A 25,872-nucleotide genomic window follows, 5' to 3' on the forward strand; every position below is an offset into this window, starting at 1 on the left:
TCGGACTAAGTTGTCGGAAAATCCGACTGTACATAACGTGATGACGTTATTTCGTTATGACGGAACTACGTTCAGGCTAGTAGCCAATAGCTTTGGTCTAGGAATTTGTTCTGAGGATGCGTGGCACTTTGTCCATAGGAGTAGGCTACACATGATCGGAGTATGTCCGATCGGAGCATTTTGTCGGAAAATTTTACCGGCAAGTTGGAAAAATTGGTCCGTCGGATATTCCGACGGAAACAGTCCGATGCAGACCACACACAGTCGGAATATGCGACAAAACGGTCCGATAGGAAACATTCAGACGGAATCTCCGACCGTGTGTACAAGGGCTAAGAATTACAGTAGTTCACACTATGCAAATAATGTATGTTTATTTTGGGTACCTTTTATTACTAACATGGCCTGTTTGCTACATATTATGTATAATTCTATAGTATGGCCAACTTTAGCCCCCTCACAGCGCCACCCTGTCAAGAAATTGCCAAGAAATTTTAATTTTCCTAACTGCGATTGCCATCAGCTCAAACCAATGAGTTAACCTGTAGGCAAAGCCATCCCAACGTGGGCAATATGTTGCATTCACGAGTACCACTAAACATGTAGGCAGGTGCAATCTATTTCTGCACTGCAGGTGGTGCACTTCGCAGCGGCACTGCAGTTGGAGAGGAGGTCAAGAGGAACATGGTTCCTCTATGGTTTCCTGGGTCACTGGGGAAGAGATCCAATTGGATGCCGCTGCCCCTTGGGAACCTAGCAGCCATCTTGGGTTAGACAAAGCCTATTTAATGCCCTGGCTCCTAGGTTTTGGTATGCAAGTTGGTAGAGCAGGGACAGGTACCCTGCCTGGTAGGGAAAAATCTAGTGGCAGGAAAATGTTTCTGATGAGGAAGGGAAAGCATAGGGCTTGCTAATTCTATGGACTTCTCCGTGCTTGGGCACAGGACAGCCAGGCCACATTCTGCCCCATGCAACAGGCGCTGTCAGTTCAGCTGAATCCTGCTCTCTAAATGCTGCTGAATCTATGAGTGTTCCCAGCTGGGCTTCCTTCCCATTGGGCTATTTGTGAACTGTCTTTGTATTATTTCAATAAAAGTCCTTTCATCACACTGAGACCCCACTGCACCCCTCCTAAAAACAGGTCCTGTTGCCCTTATCTCGCCTTAATGTGTCCCCCCCCCCCTACTCCCGAAGCAAGCCATTACACATACCTCTATTAGCACATACAGTCCAAGTTCCACACTCTGCCCTGCATGCTCCTGGACAAACTTGCTAACCATTTCCCAGATAGGCCACAAGTAACAATGGAGGTGAATCTAATGCATTTGCAAAAATGTTACTTTTCCGCCTCAAGGTAGGCAACTTGAGGGCACACAGCTATAGTACTTACGAATTCAGGGCATCCAATTCCAGAATACACATTTCAGTTACATATCACTTCAGAGCATTGTAGGTTCTGTACTTACCTTCTCACCCTGTTGGTTGACTATAGTAGGCACTTTTCCCAGTCAAGTTTGCATCTAGTCCTGTCCCCACACTTAAGTCCCAATCAGGGTATCAGGACCTCACCAGGAATTCCCCAGCTGGGGAATACCAGACACTGGGAGGTTACATCTTTGCAGGAAGGACCACACAAAGATCCACGGGTGCAAATTACAAAGGTGAGCTCCTATCTCCCTGCATTCTCCCTGCATTCTCCCTGAACTCCTCCCACCCTGTGACCACTAACTACATTTACACTATATTACCAAAAGTATTGGGACGTCTGCCTTTACACGCACATGAACTTTAATGGCATACCAGTCTTAGGGTTCAATATTGAGTTGGCCCACGCTTTGCAGCTATAACAGCTTCAAGTCTCCTGGGAATGCTGTCCACAAGGTTTAGGAATGTGTCTATGGGAATGTTTGACCATTCTTCCAGAAGTGCATTTGTGAGGTCAGGCACTGATGCCTCCACTCGAATTGATCCCAAAGGTGTTGCTCCACCCCAAACTCACTCATCCATGTCTTTATGGACCTTGCTGGTGCACAGTCATGGAACAGGAAGGGGCAATCCCCAAACTGTTCCCACAAAGTTGAGAGCATGAAATTGTCCAAAATGTCTTGGTATGCTGATGCCTTAAAGGGGTTGTAAAGGTAAATATTTTTTCACCTTAATGCATTCTATGCATTAAGGTGAAAAAACATCTGACAGTGCCTGTGCCCCCAGCCCCCCCGTTTTACTTACCTCACCCATCGAAAGTCCCGCGCTCGTCCCCCGACGTCCTTTCCACCGTTCAGCCTGGCAGCTGATTGGCTGGAGTGGATGGATGGAAAGCAGCGCAGCCATTGGCTCGCGCTGCTGTCAATCACATCCACTGATGCGGAGCGCCGGGGGGCGGGGCCGTGTGATACAGCGAGCGGCTATAGCGCCGGCTGTATCACGGGAGTGCGCCCGCAGATGCTTCTCACCATGCGAGGGAGCTCGGATGAACGTGAGAAGTACCTGCGCGAGGAAGCCGAGACAGCCGCCGAGGGACCCCAGAAGAGCAGGTTCGGGGCCACTCTGTGCAAAACGAGCTGCACAGGTAAGTATTACATGTTTGTTATTTAAAAAAAAAAAAAAATTCACTTTACAATCCCTTTAAGCATTCCCTTTACTAAAACTATAGGGTCAAGCCAAACCCCTGAAAAACAACCCCACACAATAATCCTCCCTCCACCAAATGATTTGGACCAGTGCACAAAGCAAGGTCCATAAAGACATGGATGAGCAAGTTTGGGGTGGAGGAACTTGACTGTCCTGACCTCAACCCAACAGAACACCTTTGGGATGAATTAGAGTGCAGACTGAGAGCCAGGCCTTCTCGTTCACATCAGGGCCTGACCTCACAAATGGGCTTCTGGAAGAATGGTAAAAAAATTCCCATAGACACACTCCTAAACCTTGTGGACGGCCTTCCCCAGAAGAGTTGAAGCTCTTATAGCTTCAAAGGGTGGGCCAACTCAATATTGAACCCTATGGACTAAGACTGGGATGCCATTAAAGGTCATGCTAGGCAGGCATCCCAATACTTTTGGTAATGTACTGTATATCCTAAGGAAGAGCACCACCTAGTGCCCAAAAGGGGAATTGCATTAGCACCCCCTTACAAACCAGAGACTAGAGATGGTCTGGGGGGGACAAAGACAAACAACTAGACCCGAGGTCTTCCAGTGGCCCTCCAGTTATTCAGGAACTACAATTCCCATCATGCCTAGTCATATCTGTGAATGTCAGAGTTTTACAATGCCTCATGGGTTGTGTAGTTCCGCAACAGCTGGAGGGCCATATTTTAAAGATCCCTGAACTAGACCTTTCAATGTATCGTCTCAGGTTCAGAGTTGTCATTCTCTGGCTACTCTAGCTCGGGAAGCAGTTAATTAAGCATGATCAATGCTTGATTAGCTGCAGTGGAGTGCAGGGGAGACATTGAGGGTCTATTAGTCCCCCAATGTCTCCATAAAAGAGGACCTGTCACCTGCCTATGCCATCACATCGGGGTCTTTCAACGGAGGGACAGTTTCCAGTGTGCTAAAAAAAATGCGCCATGGTCCTGTAATGATTGGTGAACATGAGGAAAGGTTGTTAGTGTTGCCCTAAAGGACAAGAGTCAGATAGTGGACAGAGGAGTAAGTAAAGAGAAAGGGGCACTAAGTACGGAATATGAAAGAGAGAAACAACGCAACGAGACTGAATTGTGGATTAGGGGAAAGAGATGAGTCTGTAGGTCCAGATTGTGGAAGGGGAACGGTAGACTATGGAGCTAGATAATGGAGGGTTGGTGTAGGGCAGTGATGGAGAACCTTGCATAGTTGCCAACAGTCCCGAATTTCCTGGGACATTCCCGGGATTAGGACATTTGTCCCGAATTAATTTTGTCCCGGGAAATGTCCAGAGAAATTCAGGTTTGTCTCGGGAAATTCAAATTTCCCGTTTTTCGCCACCGGCCGCCGCTAGAGACAATGTCTCCGCCGGCCGCCATTTTAAATTAGACCAGAAGCTGGTCTTCAATAGAGATGCTATGGCGCCGCCCACCCCCAGTGTGTGTGTAAAGTGCAGTAGGCAGCGCCGCAGTTCAAAGTCACCGAGCGGCAACGACGGGATGTCGGGGGCCAGTGAGTGAGTCTGTGTATGTGTCGGGACCAGTCTGGATGTCGGGGGCCAGTGGTATGTCGGGGGCCAGTGGTATGTCGGGGGCCAGTCTGTGGATGTCGGGGGCCAGTCTGGATGTCGGGGGCCAGTCTGTGGATGTCGGGGGCCATTCTGGATGTCGTGGGCCAGTCTGTGTATGTCGGGGCCAGTCTGTGTATGTCGGGGGCCAGTCTGGATGTCGGGGGCCAGTCTGTGTATGTCGTCAGTGAGTCTGGATGTCAGGGGGCAGTGAGTCTGGATGTTGGGGGCCAGTGAGTCTGGATGTCGGGGGCGCCAGTCAGAGTCTGGATGTCGAGGTCGCAGTCAGAGTCTGGATGTCAGAGGGTGGTCAGAGTCTGGATGTCGAGGGCGCAGTCAGAGTCTGGATGTCAGAGGGTGGTCAGAGTCTGGATGTCAGAGGGCGCAGTCAGAGTCTGGATGTCAGAGGGCTCAGTCAGAGTCTGGATGTCAGAGGGGCACCAGATGTTAGGAGTACTGATGGGGACACCAGATGTAAGGAGGGGCTCCGCTGATGGACACAGATGTGAGGAAGGCTGCTGTGATAGGGCACCTGATGTAAGGAGGGATTCTGCTGGGGGCACCTGATGGCAGCTGGTGGCAGGCGACGTGGCTAGTGATGCGCTCATGGCTCCCACTGATTCTGCATTATGGTGAGTTGATTGATTTTATTTCATATTACAATGTAATAATAGAAATAATGCGCTTCAATCATCCTGACACCATAACAATCATGGCGCCGGGATGATTGAAGCGCTAATGCCAGGTATTTGGAGTATCTTTATCTGCTGATTGTCAAACTCTGGAAAACACATTGCTATTGTGGTGTAGGATCGGGGGGCTGCTGTCCCTCCATCCCTCCACCCTCCCCCCCTTTCCCTTTCCCTCTCCATCCCGCATTCATCTCAGACACTAACCACACCCCTTTGAGCCATGCCCGTGTAAGCCATGCCCACTATTTTACGCAAATCACGTCCAGTGATGGTGCCAAAGTTCACCATCAATGATGTAGGGGGAGTAAAAGTTACCTAAATCAGCTCTAACAAGGTGTCTTTATTACTAAATTTGAAGACCTCTTTCATTATACTGACCCATTACTGAGAACATTAATACTTTGTTGGAATACTGACCTGAATGACTCGTCTGCTTAGTCCTGTCATGTCTGCAAGTTTCTGAAGTGTTTGCGCATCGGGATTATTATCCTGAGCAAACTGTGCCTGCATCACCTGTGAACAGAGAGAGTATTAGTGGCACGGTTGGTTGTTGCCCTTTGCACCACCGATGATCTCCACCAGTGCCCGGCGTCATACCTGCAGCTGTTCCGCTGTGAAGGAAGTGCGCGCTCTTTTTGCTGGTTTTGGCTGGCTGTCTTGTTCTGATGGCACAGCTCCCTCCAATGTAATACCATTGCCTGGAAATGCATAGACTTCTCACTCATCATCAATGCACCCTCTCCTTCCTCAGTAAATATATACACTTTATATATATATATATATATATATATATATATATATATATATATATATATATATATATATACAGTACTTGCAAGAAAGTAATATACAACGGTAGCCAGAAGCAAATATACACAATATTGTCAAAAGTATTGGGACATCTGCCTTTACAGGCACATGAACTTTAATGGTATCCCAGTGTTAGTCCGTAGGGTTCAATGTTTCAATATTGATTTGGCCCACCCTTTGCAGCTATACCAGCTTCAACTCTTCTGGGAAGACTGTCCACAAGGTTTAGGAGGGTGTCTATGGGAATGTTTGACCATTCTTCCAGAAGCTCATTTGTGAGGTCAGGCACTGATGTTGGACAAGAAGGCCTGGCTCACGGTCACCGCTCTAATTCATCCCAAAGGTGTTCTATGGGGTTGAGGTCAGGATTCTGTGCAGGTCAGTCAAGTTCCTCCACCCCAAACTCTAGTCTCTGCTCTAATTCATCTCAAAGGGCGTTCAATAGGGGTTGAGGTCAAGCTTCTGTGCAGGACAGTCAAGTTCCTCCAACCCAAACTCGCTCATCCATGTCTTTATGGACCTTGCTTTGTGCTCTGGTGCTCAGTCATGTTGGAACAGGAAGGGGCCATCCCCAAACTGCTCCCACAAAGCTGGGAGCATGAAATTGTCCAAAATGTCTTGGTATGCTGACGCCTTAAGAATTCCCTTGACCAGAACTAAGGTGCCAAGCCCAACCCCTGAAAAACAACCCCAACACCATAATCCTCCCTTCACCAAATGATTTGGACCAGTGCACAAAGCAAGGTCCATAAAGACATGGATGAGCGAATCCTAATCATTTGGTGGAGGGAGGATTATGGTGGGAGGTTGTTTTTCAGCGGTTGGGCTTGGCCCCTTAGTTCCAGTGAAGGGAACTCTTAAGGCATCAGTATACCAAGACATTTTCCGTAAAGACGCGGATGAGCGAGTTTGGGGTGGAGGAACTTGACTGGCCTGCACAGAGTCCTGACCTCAACCTGATAGAACACCTTTGGGATGAATTAGAGCAGAGACTGCGAGCAAGGCCTTCTCGTCCATCATCAGCGCCTGCATTCATGATGGCCCCTAGAGTAGTCTGGAGAATAATTAAAGAACGAGAGCACCTCAAAGTTCGAATGAGTCCAGCAAAAGTTTATTTTTCACGTCAAGAAGGTCAAAAGCCAACACGTTTTTGTTTAAAACTCCCACTTCTTCAGGGCAAATTTTTTGAATTATTGTTTATTTATTATTAAGTGTTCTGGGTTGAATCCACCCCCCCCCCCCCCCCCACCTTCACACAGCACAGAGGAACAGAGCTGAGACTGTCAATTTGCTGGAGATCCCTCCCCTGTCACCATTATTCTCTTGGTGTCAGGAAAATTCCTTATAGCAGAGGATCTAGGCAGCAGACAGAAATTATATTTGGTGCCCTGCATTGAGACAAGTACACACTATAGAGGGATATGCTTTGTTCATATTTTATGTCTGAGGTTTACAACCACTTTCAGAGCTAAAGAGTATGGGGAGACACAGGGGGGAGGGGCCCTGTTTAGTTAGGCTGTACAGAGGCCCCATGATTTGCAAAGCATCATTGGGTCTGCCCCGGGAGGGTTTTCACCGCAGAGCTCTGCACTTACATTACAATGCTACAGAGAGCAATCGTGACGTCATCACATCAGAGCTGCCTGTATTAACTACTTGAAAGATGGCCACGGTGCAGTTCTGGGAGGGCGTCCATTGATGTCCTCCCAGAACCGCTTCCCCTGCAGCGAGAACCTTTCCACAGTGATCACAGATTGGGGTAAAGAGCCAATCACAGCGCATCTTTACCATGTGATCAGTTGTGTCCGATCATGATGTAAACACACTTGCTGTGAGGAGAAAGCTAGTATCCAGCAAGTGTGAAATGGACATCTGGGTAGCCTCAACAGTGCCCATCAGTGCTGTCTATCAGTGCTGCCTGTCAGTGCCCCTAAGTGCAGTCAATCAGTACCAATCAGTGCCCATCAGTGCTGCCTATCAGTGCTGTCAATCAGTGCTGCCTATCAGTGCCCATAAGTGCAGCCAATCAGTGCCCATCAGTGCTTCCAATCAGTGTCCATAAGTGCTGCCTATCAGTGCCCATCAGTGCAGCCAATCAGTGCCAATCAGTGCTGTCAATTGGTGCCCATCAGTGCTGCCTATCAGTGGCCATCAGTGCTGCCAATCAGTGCCTACTCATCAGTGCTGCCAAACAATGTCTCCTCATTAGTGCCACCAATCAGTGCCCATCAGTTCCGCCTATCAGTGCCCATCAGAGCTGCCTCATCAGTATCTACCAGTGTCTCCTCATCAGTGCCCATTAATGCTGCCTATCAACACTGCCTATCAGTGTCCATCAGTGCCACCTATCAGTGCCCACCAATGCCGCCTCATCAGTGCCCATCAATGCAGCCAATCAGTGCAGCCCCATCATTGCCCATCAGTGTCGCCTCTTCAGTACCCATTATTGCTGCCTATCAGGGCTGCTTATCAGTGCTCATCAGTGCAGCCCCATCAGTGCCCAGCAGTCCTGCCTATCAGTGCCCATCAGTGCAGTCAATCAGTGCCAGTCAGTGCTGTCAATCAGTGCTGCCTCTCAGTGCCCATCAGTGCCCATCAATTCTGCCAATCAGTGCCTCCTCATCAGTGCCACCAATCAATGCACATCAGTGCTGCCTATTAGTGTCCATCAGTTCTGCCTATCAGCGCCCATCAATGCTGACTCATAAGTGCCTCCTCATCAGTGTCTACCAGTGTCGCCTCATCAGTGCCCATTAATGCTGCCTATCAGTATCCACCAGTACCGCCTCATCAGTGCCCACCAGTGCCACCTCATCAGTGCCCATCAATGCAGCCTATCAGTGCCCATCAGCGCATCCCCATCATTGCCACGTACCCATTATTGCTGCCTATCAGGGTTGCCTATCTGTGCCCATCAGTGCAGGCCCATCAGTGCCGCCTCATCGGTGCCCATCAGTGCAGCCTATCAGTGCCCATCTGTGCCTCCTTATCAGTGGTGATCAAGTACCACCAAAATCTCCATTTGTGTGAAAAAATGCTAAGCAGTTCATATGGGTACGGCGCTGTATGACCACGCAATTGTCATTCAAAATGTGACAGCGCTGGAAAGGGATAAAAGTGTCCAGTAAGCAATTGGTAAATGGATGGTTCAGCGCCATCTAAAGACCTAAAGACATCTTTTTTTTTTTTTTTAAAGGAAAGCGAAAGAAACATGCTGGAGGGCATCAAGTATGTATATGGGGGAGAGGGGGGGGGGTGTAATTGGGCTTTAAGAGGGCCGTTTACATTCCACCGCCATTATGAAAGGATCTCTCCCTGGAAAAACAAGACTTTTCTTCTTCTGATACAAAATATATATATAGGACTTCAGGACTTCTTGGAGAGAAGTGAAGATCTAAAGACTCTAGCAGGAAACATCTTGCCGTAAAGTCATATAAGGAATAAAGAAAGCCGACAAGCAATGCAGCCAAGAGTTACCATCCGTATCTGAGATACTGTATTCATTTTGAGTGCGCTGTCTCTTTAATAAAAAAAAAGCAAAATAAATCCAAAAAAACAAACACTGTTATGACTACTCTGACAACAAATTATTTTTCTTTGTTGAGTGTCAGGAAAGAGTTGCCGATGACCGGTGATATCCTGCCAGCTGGTTGCATGACTAATTGCCGAATCCAACAATTTATAGATAAGGCACAAAAGAAGGAAGTTTTCAATAAAAAAAAACACAATGCAAAGGTGGTATCTCAATTCTGAACCAAAGAACATAAGAATCCCCCCCCCCCCCCCCCAAAAAATGATGGCAGATAAATCCCTTCTTCTTCACTCATTGCTTTCTGCAGTAGACATTGCCGAAAAATGGGTTAATTTTCGTTTCATTTCATTTCATTCTGCTGTCAAATCAAATCCAGTGGGGGGGGGGGGGGGGGGGAGAGTCCCGCTGTCTGTTACCCGCTGTCTGTGTCCTGCTGTCAATGGATGCAGCAGCGGGACTCAGGAGAGTGCCCCCCCACACAGGTGCCCCCCATGGAAAGCAGCTCTCCGTGTTGGGCACCCGATGAAGTGGAGGAGGATCCGGGGCTGCTCTGTGCAAAACCATTGCACAGAGCAGGTAAGTATAAAATGTTTGCTATTTTAATTGAAAAAATAAAAAACAAAACTTTACAATCACTTTAAGGAGCAGGCTGACAGCTGAAATGTAAACAAATGCAATAGAAAATTCTAAAAAAAAACTGTGTGGGCCCCCCCCCCCAATCTATAGCAGGCCCTTATAAAAAAAATTGGCGTGGGGTTCCCCTTTTAAAAAAAAAAGAGCATGGGGTCCCCCCAATCCATACCAGGCCCTTATAAAAAAAAATTGGTGTGGGGTTCCCCTTTTTAAAAAAAAAACACATGGGGTCCCCCAATCCATACCAGGCCCTTATAAATAAAACATTTAGCGTGGGGTTCCCCTTTTAAAAAAAAAACAGCGCGGGGTCCCCCAATCCATACCAGGCCCTTTTTAAAAAAAAAAAATTGGCATGGGTTTCCCCTTTTTTTTTAAAAAAAACAGCGTGGGGTCCCCCCCAATCCATGCCAGGCCTTTTAAAAAAAATTGCTGTAGAGTTCCCCTTTTTAAAAAAAAAAACAGTGTGGGGTCCCCCCCAATCCATACCAGGGCCTTTTTTTTTAATTTTGCCCTGGGGTTCCTTTTAACCACTTGACCTCCGGCAGATTTAACCCCTGTCATGACCAGTCCATATTTTTTGCAATGCTGCACTGCACTTTAACTGACAATTGCGCGGTAATGCGATGCTGAACCCCCAAAAAAAGTATATATTTTTTTTCTCCACAAGTAGAGATTTCTTTTTTGTGGGATTTGATCACCCCTGCGTTTTTTGTTTTTTTTGCGCTATAAACCAAAAAAAAACAAAAAAAGACAATTTTGAAAAAATATAAACTTAGGCCAATATGTATGTATATGTAAGCAGATCCTGCTTCTAATTAACAAAAGTGTTGAAAGCCTCTTTGATAATTAGGAGCAATGTGTTTCCTTCGTCACTCATTGCATAGTTACATCATTTATTAGGTTACAAAAGGGCCTTCAGGTTCCACGGTAGCCATTCCGCTGCAGCGGTTTTGGTCCAAAGGAAACCAGGACAACCCCCTATAATAGCTATTTTTTGCATTGCACAGCAAAAAAAATCCTTCCCAACCCCGATGAAAAGGGGGTATTGAGCCCCTAAAACGTGTTGGCTTTTTCTTGTGATCTCCTGTTGTGTGCAATAAAGGTTTTACTAGACTCACATTATATCTATCTCACCCTTCTTACATTCTTTGGACAATATATACATAGGGCATAAAAAAAGGAAAATTAGAAGGAAAACACAAGACAAAGGTGGTATAAAATTTCCATTCTTACAGTAGAAACATATGAATCCAGAAAATTGATAGCGTATAAAACCCAGTGGGGGGAAAATTAAAAAAGAGGTCCAAGCATAGTGCTTAGGTCAGTGATTCTCAACTAGGGTTCCTCCAGAGGTTGTTAGGGGTTCCTTCAGCATTGGCCAATTTCTGCCTCTCAGATAAATTCCCACTCACACCGTTGCTCTTTTTAGCTATCTGTAAGGAGGTAATTCGTCCCAATGTCCACAAGTGTAAGGACCATTCTTCCCACTGACCATCACACTAATGTATCATGAGTTGTAGATTTCAAATTTTTTAGCAGATGTTCCCTGACATCCAGAGAACTATTTCAAGGGTTCCTCTGTGTTGTAAAGATTGAGAAAGGCTGGCTTAGGCCATTCTTCTAAACCAGTGGTTTCCAAACTGCAGCCCCGGGGGGGGGGGGGGGCAGATGTGGCCCTTTGCTTACTTTTATTTGGCCCTTGGGTCACTATTTCCTCCACTAATACCAACAATGGGGCATAATCCCCCCCCCCAATTAAACCAACGATGGGGCACAGTTCCTCCCACTGATACCAACAATGGGCCTCAATGACATCAATGACGGGGGCACAATTTCTCCCAATGGAACCAACATTGGGGCCCAATGACACCAGTGACGGGGCACAATTCCCCCACTTAAAGCATTAATGAGGCTCAATTACTCTCTCTGAAATAAACAATGGAGAATTATTTTTTCCCTCTGACGTTGTGACCTTTTTCACTCCCACTGGCCACAGTCTGGCCCTCTTAAAGTTTGAAGGAAAGTAAACTGGCCCTCTGTTTAGAAAGTTTGGAGACCCCTGTTCTAAACTAAGGAAATAGAGCAGATCCTGCTTCTATATTTGAAAAGAGGTGCCTCCCCACCTTTGTTAATTAGGACAAATATGCTTCCTTCATCACTAATTGCATAGTTGCATAATTTATTAGGATGAAAAAGGCCATCAGGTTCTTGACTTAGGACTTCCACTGCAGCCGTTTTGATTCAACGGAAATCAGGACAAACCCTTATGGATGACAATAGCTTGGCTTGCATTGGGTTGCATGGGTTGCATTTTTGGCTTGCATGGAAAAAAAATCTTGCTCAGCCCTGATGAAGGGAAAGTATCGAGCCCCTGAGATCTCCTTGAGCCCTTGAGATCTCCTGTCGTATGCAATAAAGATTTAATGAACTCACAAGGGACAAAAGAAGAAATTCATAGTAAAAACGTCATACAAAAATGGTATCTCAACTCAGTTCTTGCAGCAGAAACACAGAACATAGGAATCCAGAAAACTGATGACAGATAAAACCTAGTATGTTTCCTTCTTCAATCATTGCATAGTCACCTAACTTATTAGGTTTAAAAAAGGCCAGCGGGTTCCACCTCAGCAATCTATTGCAGTAGTTTCGATATAAGGAAGGCAGGACAAAAAATAGCTGATTGGTTGTCACAATAGTCACATGATCGGAAGCCCACTTCCCACGAATAACAACCAGAGATGCCATTCCTAGAGATGAGGAGTTGTCAGTGACAGCTTGGTAACTGTGACAGGAGAATGCAGCGAGCGCTGTCTCAGCGCAGAAACCTCAGCCACTGTGGATGCATATACAGTGCCTTGAAAAAGTATTCATACCCCTTGAAATTCTCCACATTTTGTCATGTTACAACCAAAAACCTAAATGTATTTTATTGGGATTTTATGTGATGGACCAACACAAAGTGGCACATAATTGTGAAGTGGAAGGAAAATTATAAATGATTTTCACAATTTTTTACAAATAAATATGTGAAAAATGTGGGGGGCATTTGTATGGCGCCCCCCTGAGTCAATACTCCGTAGAACCGCCTTTCACTGAATATACAGCAGCAAGTCTTTTTGGGGATGTTTCTACCAGCTTTGCATATCTAGAGAGGGACATTTCTGCCCATTCTTCTTTGCAAAATATTTCAATCTCTGTCAGATTGGATGGAGATCGTCTGTGATCAGCAATTTTTAAGTCTTGCCGCAGATTCTCGATTGGATTTAGGTCTGGACTTTGACTGGGCCATTCTAACACATGAATATGCTTTGAACTAAATCATTCCATTGTAGCTCTGGCTGTATGTTTAGGGTTGTTGTCCTGCTGGAAGGTGAACCTCCACCCCAGTCTCAAGTCTTTTGCAGATTCTAAGCCCTTGTACACACGGTCGGACATTCTGACGGAAAATGTCCGATCGGACCGTGTTGTCGGATAATCCGACCATGTGTGGGCTCCATCGGACTGTTTCCGTCTGAATATCCGACCGACAAAGTTTTAGAGCTGGGCTATAAAATTTTCCCGACAACATGATCCGATCGGACTTTGTCCAATCGTTTGTAGATAATTTGTAGAGAATTCCGATCGGACAAAGTGCCACGCATGCTCAGATCAAATTCCTAGACCAAAGCTATTTGCTACTAGCCTGAACGTAGTCCCGTCATAACTAAATAACGTCATCACGTTACGAATGATCAGATTTTCCGACAACTGTGTCCGACCGTGTGTATGCAACACCATTTTCGGACAAAATCCGTCGGACAAAATCCATCGGATTTTGTTGTCGGAATGTCCGACCGTATGTACAGGGGGTAATAGGTTTTCTTCTAAGATTGCCCTGTATTTGGCTCCATCCATCTTGCCATCAACTCTGACCAGCTTCCCTGTCCCTGCTGAAGAAAAGCTTCCCCATCACATGATGCTGCCACCACCATGTTTCATGGTGTGTTCAGGGTGATGTGCAGTGTTATGCCGCGTACACACGACAGGACTTAAGTCCGGCAGACTTTCGACGGAGTTCTGACGGAGTTCTGACAGAGTTCTGACGGACTTTCCGAATGAACGGACTTGGCCACACTCAATCACACCAAAGTCCGACGGATTCGAACATGATGACGTATGACTGGACTAGAATAAGGAAGTTCATAGCCAGTAGCCAATAGCTGCCCTAGCGTCGGTTTTAGTCCGTCAGACTAGCACACACACGAGCGGATTTCTGGGTCTGGCAGAGTTCTGGCGGAAAAATTTGAAGCATGTTCCATTTCTAAAGTCTGTCAGACTTTTGCGAATCAAAAGTCCGTTGCAGCCCACACACGTTCGAATAGTCTGCCGGAATCATTCCGTCAGACTTTTGATGTTGAAAAGTCTGGTCGTGTGTACGGGGCTTTAGTTTTCCCCCACACATAGAGTTTTGCTTTTAGGCCAAAAAGTTCCATTTTCGTTTCACACCACCAGAGCACCTTCTTCCACATGTTTGCTGTGTCCCCCACATGTCATCTCACAAACTGCAAACAGGACTTCTTATGACTTTCTTTCACCAATGTCTTTCTTCTTGTCACTCTTCCATAAAGGGCAGATTTGTGGAGAGCACAACTAATAGTTGTCCTGTGGACAGATTCTCCGACCTGAGCTGTGGATCTCTGCAGCTCCTCCTGAGTTACCATGGACCTCTTGGCTGGGTCTCTGATGAATGCTTTCCTTGCCCGGCTGGTCAGTTTAGGTGGACGGCCATCTCTTGGTAGGTTTGCAGTTGTGCCATACTCTTTCCATTTTTGGATGATGGATTGAACAGAGCACCGTGAGATGTTCAAAGCTTGGGATATTTTTTTTATAACCTAACCCTGCTTTAAACTTCTCCACAACTTTATCCCTAACTTGTCTGGTGTTCCTTGGCCTTCATGATGCTGATGGTTCTCTAGCAAACCTCTGAGGGCTTCACAGAACAGCTGTAGGTATACTGAGATTAAGTTACATGCAGGTGGACTCTATTTAATAAATAGGTGACTTCTGAAGGTAATTGGTTCCACTAGATATTAGTTAGGGGTATCAGCGTAAAGGGGGCTGAATACAAATACCCCTCCCCCACACTTTTCACATATTTATGTGTAAAAAAAATTGAAAACCATTTATCATTTTCCTTCCACTTCACAATTATGTGCCACTTTTTGTTGGTCTATCACATAAAATCCCATTAAGAAACATTTACACTTTTGGTCGTAATGTGACGGAATGTGGAAAATCTCAAGGGGTATGAATACTTTTTTAAGGCACTTTATGTGGTTTCGCACATATGCGTTACATTGTCGGCAGGAGATTAAATTGCCACACAAAGCATAAATTACCCAAATCAGAAAAAAAGGTAAAAAACATTGTTGCTCAAATCTAAACTTTCAAAGACTTACCATTTTCTGCTGCTCTTTTTAGGTTTTCTATCATGGTGTCATAGTGGATTCTGCATAAGACCTTTTCCTCAACCAGGCCAAACTCCTCCCCTGTAGACAGTTGCCTTTTGCAGGAGTAACATGCAAAGCACGCTAAGTGGTAGGCGTTCCCCCGAGCTCTTCGCACCCAGTCACTGGCATAGATTTGTCTACCACACCGAGCACACTTGGTACCGAACCGGCTAGAATACAAAGGAACATTTCTCAAAATTTAGACAAGGTATAATGCCTGTAGACCAAACATTCAAAGTAGATGTTGCAAGATAGTTGACCTTCTCTATGAGATTTTCACATGTAAAGAACTACAGAAGATTATAAATTGAACAGAATATGGAACCTTCAGTTAGTTCCACTGGGGGGTGAAGTTTGGTATTTCTCTACAGCCATAATGCACAATGTATCTAGAAGTAGTTGGGCATATTCAACTGGACTTGTTCTGTAATGTTGATGTTTCCTATCTTCTCCAAGCCATTTCTAATGAGATTTAGGAAAATACCCCAGCATTTATATCCATATGAAACCCAAACATTTGGTATTTGCAGTGCAGTCAGGGCAGGATCAAGGGGTAGGCAGGTGCCCCAAGTGCAGTGCCCAAAGAGGGGGTCATACCATGAGCAAGGCATGCATGCTCTGGATTAATGGTGGGCAACTAATAGATCCCCTCAGTCTCCCTTCCCCCAGGCTGCAACTGATATCACACTAAGCTCCCTCACCCCAACCATAAGACAAACACACCACGCATGTTCAACTGCCCACCCACCCTGTTACCAGAAGGCAAGAGAATGGCCAAACATGGGCAGTGCAAACTCTATGCTAACTTTGAGCCGCCAGAGGGCAGGGGAGGGCAGAAAACAAGGGTGCCAGAGAACACGGGTAGTACGCCCCTGAAAGTCATGCTTTAGCAGTGAGGTTCTTCTTCTATATCGAGGGGCCTCCAAGCTTTCTAAACAAAGGGCCATTTTTCTGTCCTTCAGACTTTAAGCGGCCTGTACTGTGGCCATTGGAAGTAGAAAATGTCCCGTCATCAGTGGGCATTAAAGTGCTCCATTGTTGGTGTCATTGAGTGGGAAGAATTATGCCCCATCGTCGGTGTCACTGGGAGGAACTGTGACCCATCATTGGTGTCATTGGGAGGAATTGTGACCCTTCATTGGTGTCAGTGGGGGGGGGGGGGGGGACCATGTCCTATGGTTGATGTCAGAGGATGAAATATTGCACCAAGGGCCAGATAAAGGCAAGCAAAAGTCCACATCTGGCCCCCGGGCCACAGTTTGGAGACCACTGTTCTATATCAATCCATTGATGCAGGCCGAAACTTTAATGTAATTGTTTGAAGCTGCAGCACAGAAGATTACTCTGCCTGATCCCAAGAATGGATAAAGCATCCCCTCCATATTCCCAACCCTTGTTGCAGAACCGATGAGGCCCGGGGACCTTATTTAACTGCTGGGAGCCAAAGCATGTATGCACAATAAGGTATTTAAAGTCCCTTCTCTGCGTGGGGTGGAGGTGGGGGAGGCCCTGTCAAATTGGCTGGGGGGGTCATACAGTAAAGATAATAAATATGTGATCACAACCATGGCTATATCACTGGACGTGAAATGCTCACTAGCCCATTAAGAAATTAATTGATATACAAATTTAGTGAGTCAGAAACAGTATAAAAGTGTGCAAGGGGAATCTACAGAGAAGACTCCACCAGCCCGAACTGTCAAGGTCCAGCCCGCCACAAAGTGTAATGAATAAGCATTTAGAAACAAAATGATGCTCAAAGCATGTTGAGGAAAATGTGGTTCTTAATAGAGTCTTCTTATTCAATTAATAGAATTTTAGATGTACTAAAGTATTTTTTTTTGTTCACTGGACTACTTCCAATCCATCTGCCAAGCCTGGGAACCCAGGAACCATGGAGGGGGGTAAGTAGATTGTACCCCCTGCCCCCCACAGAAGGCCAACAGCCGACAATCAACTTGTGGAGTGTAGCACATGGGATTATGTGTAAAACCCCTTGCTGCCACCAATGTATGACATACGTCAGTGGCAGTAAAAGGGTCAAAGGGAGAATCTTGAACATCTCTCCTTCAGTGAGCCTGTATGGCAAGGGTTCCAAAGTTCGTTTAGGCCTAGAGAACAAGATAAAGTAGATTTACCTACTTGATTCTCTGCTCCCCCACAGTGCAAGACCGGTCCTCACAGGGTCTTGCCCTACATGCTCCAGCAGTCTAAAGGTCCTGACATCATCAAGACCATTGAAGGTTCCATAGACCACATGAGGACAGTCCACCAGGGGGGAGAGCCGTCTGCCGGGGGAGCGGAGGATCAGGTAAATTTAAGTGCATTTACTCTCACCTAGCCATGAAAGAGCAGTCAACCCTTGCAGTTTGGGCACAGTCCCACTGCAAGGGATAATTTTTTAGTTTTCCTAGAGTTGGGCTTTAGTGCTGCATGGGACAAGCACAAAAAAATCCTTAAAACAAGCACTTGGCAGGCTAGACATAGTTGGCCCACTCTGCTGTACACTTTCCCACCTTCTATTTTGTTCCCTTGCCAGAATAATTAGAATAAAAATCCATTGAAAATATTCTTACATTGCATTCCCCTCCAGTCACCTAGCTGGTCTCTCCAATGACGGACCTCTAGGATATGGAAAAAGTAACCCCCCTTGGAGCGCTAATACTGCTTCTGCCAGCATCAACAACTGCACAAACAAAAACTGCTCTGGTTTCCATCATAACCATGGACCGGACGCAACTATTCTAGAGGAAAGTAGAACGGTTTTCAAAATGCCAAAGTGTATTGTTACGTGACGTGTTGCTGCTTTACCTTCAACCATGCCATTCCTATATATAAATAGGGACATTTTGTCTTCAGTAGTTGCTTGTGATGTTCACATTGATCCAAACTTGCACTCATCTTTTTGCACCATTAGTGTTGGCTTGAGGGCTCGTTCACACCCCACAATGTGCTATTACACAATTAAATTAATTAAAGCAATTCACAGTAATGCTAAAAGTCACAAGAATGATGGGCCGCAGACTGATTACATCACTGAAGTAAAGGGGTTAGTGGTTTCTTCCTTAAGGGTCACAGTACTCCCCGTTCCTTCCCATTTAGGGACTATTGGGTTACTGGGGGATAGCGCCCTTTTTAGTGCTTCTGCTTCTCTTGTTGACCTTAGCCTTCCTTAGTCCCCCCCCCCCTTCCTAACTGGGAGGTGAGCTATGCAAGTGGTTCCTATGGATCTAGAGGTCCCTGATTTGAAGCCTCATTCTTTTTGGGTCTATATCAGGGGTCTCCATACTTTTTAAACAAAGGGCTTGCTGTCCTTCAGACTTTAGGGGGCCAGACTGTTGGTAGTAGAAAATGTCCTGGCATCAGTGGGAGAAAACAATGTATTAGAGGAAGTAGTAGTGTCCCATTGTTGGTGTCAGTGGGAAGAATGGTGCCCCATCATTGGTGTCTGTGGGAGGAATGACGTTCCATCATTGGTGTCAGTGGGAGCAATGGTGCCCCATCATTGGTGTCAGTGGGAGCAATGGTGCCCATCATTGATATTAGTGGGAGGAATGGTGCCCCATCATTGGTGTTTGTGGGAGGAATGGTGCCCCATCATTGGTGTTTGTAGGAAGAATAGTTCCTCATTGTTGGTTTTAGTGGGAAGAATGGTGTTGCATTGTTGGTGTCAGTAAAAAAATAGTGCCTCAAGGGCCGGATAAAGATAAGCAACGGGCCACATCTGGCCCCAGGGCCGCAGTTTACAGACCACTTGTCTATATTATGTCTATTTCCCCCCCCCCCCCCCCCATCAAAGGAGGACTCCTGTCTCATTGCTATCCTCATGTCCAGAAACCGAGTTCCCTGGAGCAGTCAGTGCCTGCTTCTTGGGGGATCCTACTGTGAGTAGGGCCCTTGACCTGGACTCCATTGAACATCACTTTTGTGCTGAAAGAAACCATCCCTGGACAACTCCATGGGGCAGATTTACTAAAACATGTGCATTCAAAATCTGGTGCAGCTGTGTATGGTAGCCAGTCAGCTTCTAGCTTGTTCAGGTAAGCTTTTAACAATAAAACCTGGAAGCTGATTGGTTTCTATGTAGAGCTGCACCAGAGTTTGCACTCTCCCGTTTTAGTAAATAACCCCCTGTGTTTCTTTGTCAGTAGACAGTTCACAGGCAAACCTAAAGCCTGTGAGAGAAAGCACGCGTCTGGGGGTCTTCATGAGATCGCTACAGCCGGCTGGTGATCAGTGAGTATGAGCTGTTTTTTACAGCTTTTTACTCACTGATTACCAGTCTAGTGTAATACACACAACACACCACACAGTATAAACACAGTCCCCACATATGTCCCCAAAACACACATGTCCCCAAAACACACATGTCCCCAAATAATAAAACACATGTCCCTAATAATAAAAACATGTCCCCCACATATGTCCCACTAAAATCACATGTCCCAATGATTATTTGCACACATATGTACGTGATCACCTGCACACATATGTACATGATCATTTGCGTACTTATGTCCGTGATCACACAAACCAATTATTATACACTTAACGGAATCTTTTTTACCAAAAACATGTAGCAGAATACATTTTGGCTTAAATTTATGACAAAATTAGATTTTATTGGATTTCTTTTAAAATAGAAAAAAGAAAATATTGTTTTTTTTCCAAATTTCCGCTTTTTTTTGCGCTTATATCGCAAAAAAAACGGAGTCGTGAATAAATACCACCAAAATAAAGCTCTATTTGTGCGAACAAAATGATAAAAATTTCATTTGAGTACAGTGTAGCATGACCGCGCAATTGTCATTGAAAGCGCTAGAGTGATGAAAACTGAAAATTGGGCTGGGAAGGAAGGGGGCGAAAGTGCCCTGTATTGAAGTGGTTAAATGGGTAATAGTTCTTAGATCTTTGACAAAAGCTTCTCACTGTGGATACTTCGCTGGATCAGTGCTGGTCAGAGGACTTGTAGTCCCATGTCCTTCAGGCCCTGTAGAGGGCTCTACCTGTTAGATTCTTTTAACACAGTGGGATGTCCTTGTGGACAGGTCTAACTATCCTACTGTTTTACCTGACATTGCTCTAGCAATATGAGGTGGTCGTCTTCCTACTCTCATCTTGTTTGTGAGGGTACTTCTTGCACCTTTTTTGACCTTTGTTTTTTAGTCTTTCTGACTTACAGTAGCTCCCTTTCGGTCGTTGGATTCACAAGGTTGACTTTACTACAGTGATATAATTTAATGTGTGGTCCATCATTCTTGTGATTTTCAGTGAAAAAAGCAAGGAAGTGCTCGTGGGCAGGCACCCAAGACTTTCTTTTAGGTCTGCTTAGAGAACGAGGTAGTTTGTACAGGTGTTATTTTCCAGATCTTCTACTAATTCCCCAAATCAGTTATACCCTACTACATATCTACAGTGTTCTTCAATGCACCTGCATCATAGTCAAAAATCGGGATATGTATTTGTCATTCTACAATAAAAATCTTTAAATAAAACGTAGCGCCGGTACTCCTAATGAGTATGCGCTATATGTTTACATTTAGTTTTTGCCTAAAACTGTAATGAGTTTTGGGACTAAATTGTGCAAAATTGTGCTTTGGCATCAGTTTGGCTGGGCTGTATGGAAGTTCTGCCTGGTCATAGGTGGGGTTGTACACCTGTGGGAGGCTATAGAACACAGTCTGGCTGGACGCATTGGGTACCAATCTCTGACTTGGAACCAATCAGTGGGAGTTTGTCTCACTGCGTAATCTGGGAAGGGGTACTTAAGGTGCCAAAGTCACGTGGTTCGAAGTTGCGGTCCAGAAGTTGTTGCTGACTCCGTGGTCCTGGTTCTCCTGACCAGTCCCTGGGGGCCCTCATGACCTGGGGTGCGGATCCATCCGTTTCCAAGCCTCAGAGCAGGCTAGTTTCAGGCACAGTAACTGGAAGGAGGATTCTAAGGTGTTCCAGTGTCGTCTCGGGTTTTGGAGAGGCCCAGCAACTCTACATGCGACCAGGGGAGGACTCTTCGGTAAGCGAGCCACGCACAAGGCTGGCTGCTCAGTAAGAGCCTAGTAGCTGAGCTTCCATGGACATTGATTGAATCCCCAATTCTTACGGTATCGGCGGACCGGGTGAAAGATTCTGGTACAGTCAGAAAAGTTACTACTTCTATCCTTCCAGTTGTAACTAAGTTTCCAAGTTTCCAACCAAATCTGCGTGAGAGACTTTGAAAAGCTAGAATTACCTGTTGGCTGCTAAACCCAAAACTTAAGGATTTATTCAACAGTTAAAGAGTCCAGTTGCGAGCGGCTGTTCCCTGGATTGTGTACATAGAAAGAGACTTTATTTTACTTCAGCAGTTCCAAGCACCTGAGCTAAACTCTACCCTGATGCCCTCTATTCCCAACTTAGAGACTGAGTTTGTTCAACTGTTCTATGCAAAATAAAAATCCTAACAAGGAATTCAAGTGTCAGTCTCTACAGTTACGTGGTAACCAACCCTGGGAACCCCTAGACAAGGACAATGAGTACAAGCTGGAGGAGGTAATTGGTAAGCCCAGAAAAATTCAGCCGCTCCTTTGAGGGTAAGTGCTACAGAAATAAAGTTGTAGTTCTTTCCAATGCTAAACACATAAAAACATAATACATCCCATGAAATACAGCAAACCCACTGCCATCAATCCTCATCATGTATAATAATACATAAAGAAAAAAGGTAAAACAAACAACTTCCAACTACCCTCATAAAACTTCTTCTATAACCCATAATAGGTTCAAGGTGTCCTTTACTACGCATACCTCACCTTCCTATGTTATGGTATTATTAATCAATAGAATATAAAGGCATTAGATTTTTTTTTTTTCAAGTGCAGCTTTGTAAAACATTTTTAATGTTTTTGTAATACCTGTAATCAACTTGACTCCCCTATGGAAGACTGGCTCCAAATTGATCAGCAACAACATCAAAAGTAGACGCTTCTCTCTAGTCTTTTATTAGCAGCTTCTCTGGAGGTAGCTGGGGATAGTCAGCATATCTGAAGCTCCACATTGGTAGACCATGGAGCAACCATGAGCAGCTGGTTCCCTTTAGCATCTACACAACTATCAGTCCCCTGTAAGGTCTTTACTCCCAGTGTCCCAGGAGCTGTCTGCTACCCAGCATCCACAGGTAGATCCTTAATGAGGGAAATGGCAAAGTCCTCCTTCAGACCTGGACTCTGAAACAGTGTCCTTCAGCAGGTCTCCCCCTTTTTCAACTCTCTTCCACAGGCTCTTAACACAGCAAATGTTGAGGCCCAAACAGTAGTCTCCTGTCTAAGTGATACTTCTCCCACTGGCAATAGCCCCAAGAGTACTGGAACCCTCCTTGATGAAGACAGAACAATCTACTTACACCTCCTGCCTATTTATCATCTCCCCAACCACGCTCTGGATGCCCCCTTCCAGGGATTAGCTAGGGCAGTGATGGCAAACCTTGGCACCCCAGATGTTTTGGAACTACATTTTCCATGGGGCCCATGCACTCTGCAGTGTAGTTGAGCATCATGGGAAATGTAGTTCCAAAACATATGGGGTGCCAAAGTTCGCCATCACTGGGCTAGGCTATGATACATTTTTAGATAATTATCTGAATCTTCCTTCTCTTGCTCTGGCAGCTTCTTCCAAAGGCAGGGGGAAGCAAGCAAATTCTCAGCTCATGGACCCTGATCAGACCAAAGCAATCAACAACCACTCCACTCACTACAGTAGAGCTAAAAACTAAATTTACCTAACAGCCTAACTGTGAGGGCGCCACAATAATATAACGTAGGATGGGGAGGTATGCAGATTATAGAAGACGTTTTTTGTGAGGGTAGGTGGGTCGTTTTTAATTTCTACTGGGGCCCCTTGACTGCATAGGCTATTTTCTGGAAAAAGGAGAACTTTAAAAGTCTTACTAACCGGGGGAAAAACTATTCTGTAACCTGCTAATAATACTCCTATATCTCCTACCAGATGGTAGCAATTTAAACAAATCATAGCTGGGACGGGAACTGTCTCTCACAATACTGTGAGATCTTTGAAGGCTTCCACTCTCCCTAAGCTCCTAAATACTGAAGCCTATCATTCACTGTGCAGTATTAAACATCCTCTGTGAAGGTCTCATATCCTGCCTGATATTTCTCCCTATGGTAGAGGTCTTACCCAATACAACTCCCTCGCTCCATCCTCCATGATCCAGTCGCCGAGCCAGGCAGTTCAGATTGAGAAGGCTTGCTTTGGCTAGGTCTATCAGAGATGGGTAGGAGTTGAAGAGAGTCTTCCTTGTTTTGAAATGCCTAGCTCACTCTCTCTGAACTGCCGGGTTTTTGAGGTTTCCAAGGTCTGCAGTGCTTCTGGTGATCAGCCATAAGCACCAGCCCAACAAATTCTTTATCTCCACTCTGTAGGCAACCTAATCATTATCCCTTATCCTTCGCATGTGCTCTGGATGGTGTTTGGACCTCCCTATTAACACCCCATTATCTACACCCACCCCTGCCTTGTAGCAGTTAGCAGTATCACCCACCTGGGTCAATGTTATCATTGATCTGGATATCAATTATCCCTAGATCAAGGACAGGCAGCAGAAGGTCTGCCAGCATAGTCAATACACTATAAGGTGAGCAGTGATATGGATAAGAGTTATAGTTGTAATAGCAATATAAGTAGCCATAATAAGCATAATGATGTCAGCCGTCCTATAAGGGTCCTATAAGGGTTTATCAGAGGGGAATCAGTGGCTGGGGACAACCCTGAGTTCTGACTTCTATACTGTAAATGTAACAGTTTGGTTTTCCTTAAAAGCATCCCTTATGGGGTTCCCTCCTATGCCAGGCACTCTTGGCAGCCACATGGTTATGCCAGTGCCTCCAGGAAGCATACTTCTCCATAGAATCGAGTGGGCCCTACAGAATGTTTTCTATGTGACTAGGACTAGGTGGGGTGGAGATCCATGAAGGTATTGCTAAAAATCTCCATCAAACTTTACTTAGCCCCCAGACCAGTATGGGTAAGGGCTGGTGGGAATCTTCTGTAAACAATTCTTGTAGAGTGACTCCACTACTATGAAAACAAAAGAAAAGAAGAGCTCACCAACCTAATACATATAAATTCCTACGTTTATTAAAATAACAATTTGTTAATAGGACAATATAAATGCCCTCTCAGACATGGGTAGAGGTAGCCCTGTAGCTATACAGTATCTGAGATGAGTCCACTCACAGTGGACAGTGGTGGAGCACCCAATGGGTTGGTTCTAGTAAACTGAAGAAATGGCTTGGATGAGCTATGAATTGTGTTTCACATCATAGGACAAGTTGAGTTGTATATGACCAACTACTACTAGATATACAATGACCGGGATAAATAAACCTGGAACCTTTGCAGATTCTCCCTTATTCTTTTTTTCATTTCTCTGGATGAATTGATTGGAGCTACAGTATATAGAATCTATTTTGCGGCGGACACCTAACTGACACTTTTGACACTTTTTGGGGACCAGTGACACCAATAAAGTGTTCATTGCTAAAAAAAAAAAGCACTGTCACTGTATAAATGACACTGGCAGGGAAGGGGTTAACATCAGAAGCGATCAAAGAGTTAAGTGTTTCCCTTAGGGAGTGCTTTATAACCATGGGGAAGGTGCTTTGACTGGGGGGGGGGGGGGGAACAGAGATCCGTGTTCCTGCTTAGCAGAAACACATGATCTCCGTTTTCCCCCTCTGGCAGAATGGTGGTCTGCCTTGTTTGTTTACATCCTCAGAACGATTGGCGAATGTCCCGGTGGACATCACGTACCCGCTGGTTTGGTCCCACTGTATCCTATCACAGAGGGAGTGTGTCGCTGGCAGCCAACAATAGTAGTACAGGTATGTGATTTAACACAGGAGGGCTGCCCTTAGGGTTGCCGCCTTTTCTTTTCTTTTCAGACCTCCTGAAATCCGGACACATTATCGAGAATTTACTGCGGTTCTCTGAAAAACGGAGAAACTGCCTGAAATCAGGCGCAATTCCAAACACGGACTGTCCGGGTGAATCCAGGACGGGTGGCAACCTTAGCTGCCCTGTCGCAGTATATCTGAGTTGGGGGGGGTCCTTAAGAGGTTAAGGTGCCTTAGACACAACTTTTATTGTCTACTCTTCATATTAAGAGTTGTACGCAACACGTAGGAGGAGTTGGAAAAAACAGATAACTTTGCCTTTTTCTTTTTGGAGGATTTTCTTCTTGCTTTTCCCACAAAAAAAAGAGAATATGTGAATCAGCAAGAAGAAAATTGTAGTAACCTTCAGCTATGCAGAGGTTAAAATTAAGCGCGCTTTCGGTAATAACAGAGATTTACATTTTATCCCACATTTGTAACCGGGATATAAATGGAATAAAAACACGAGAGTGGCCGGACTTCATGTGATACCAAACCTACACAAACAAACAATTAAAAGCTCGCTCATTCATTATACCCGACATTTAAATTACACTTAATGTCCCCGTGTTTGTTTGGTTTTAAACATTTCATGT

The 25,872-nt window shown here is 45.3% G+C and overlaps 1 protein-coding gene across 1 annotated transcript in view; it reads right to left on the reverse strand.

Moving 5' to 3' along the window:
• LHX6 (LIM homeobox 6) overlaps positions 1-25,872 on the reverse strand; it is a 225,316-nt gene that overhangs the window by 19,028 nt on the left and 180,416 nt on the right. The window contains exons 4-6 of the mRNA XM_077467001.1: positions 15,300-15,520; positions 5,484-5,584; positions 5,304-5,399 (exon numbers count right to left, since the gene is read on the reverse strand). Coding sequence (XP_077323127.1) covers positions 5,304-5,399; positions 5,484-5,584; positions 15,300-15,520 — 418 coding nt within the window. The remainder of the gene's footprint in view (positions 1-5,303; positions 5,400-5,483; positions 5,585-15,299; positions 15,521-25,872) is intronic.

The sequence above is a fragment of the Lithobates pipiens genome, unplaced genomic scaffold (genome assembly GCF_037356315.1).
Source record: "Lithobates pipiens isolate NorthernLeopardFrog02 unplaced genomic scaffold, aLitPip1_a1.2 Scaffold_1, whole genome shotgun sequence".
Lineage (NCBI taxonomy): Eukaryota > Metazoa > Chordata > Amphibia > Anura > Ranidae > Lithobates > Lithobates pipiens.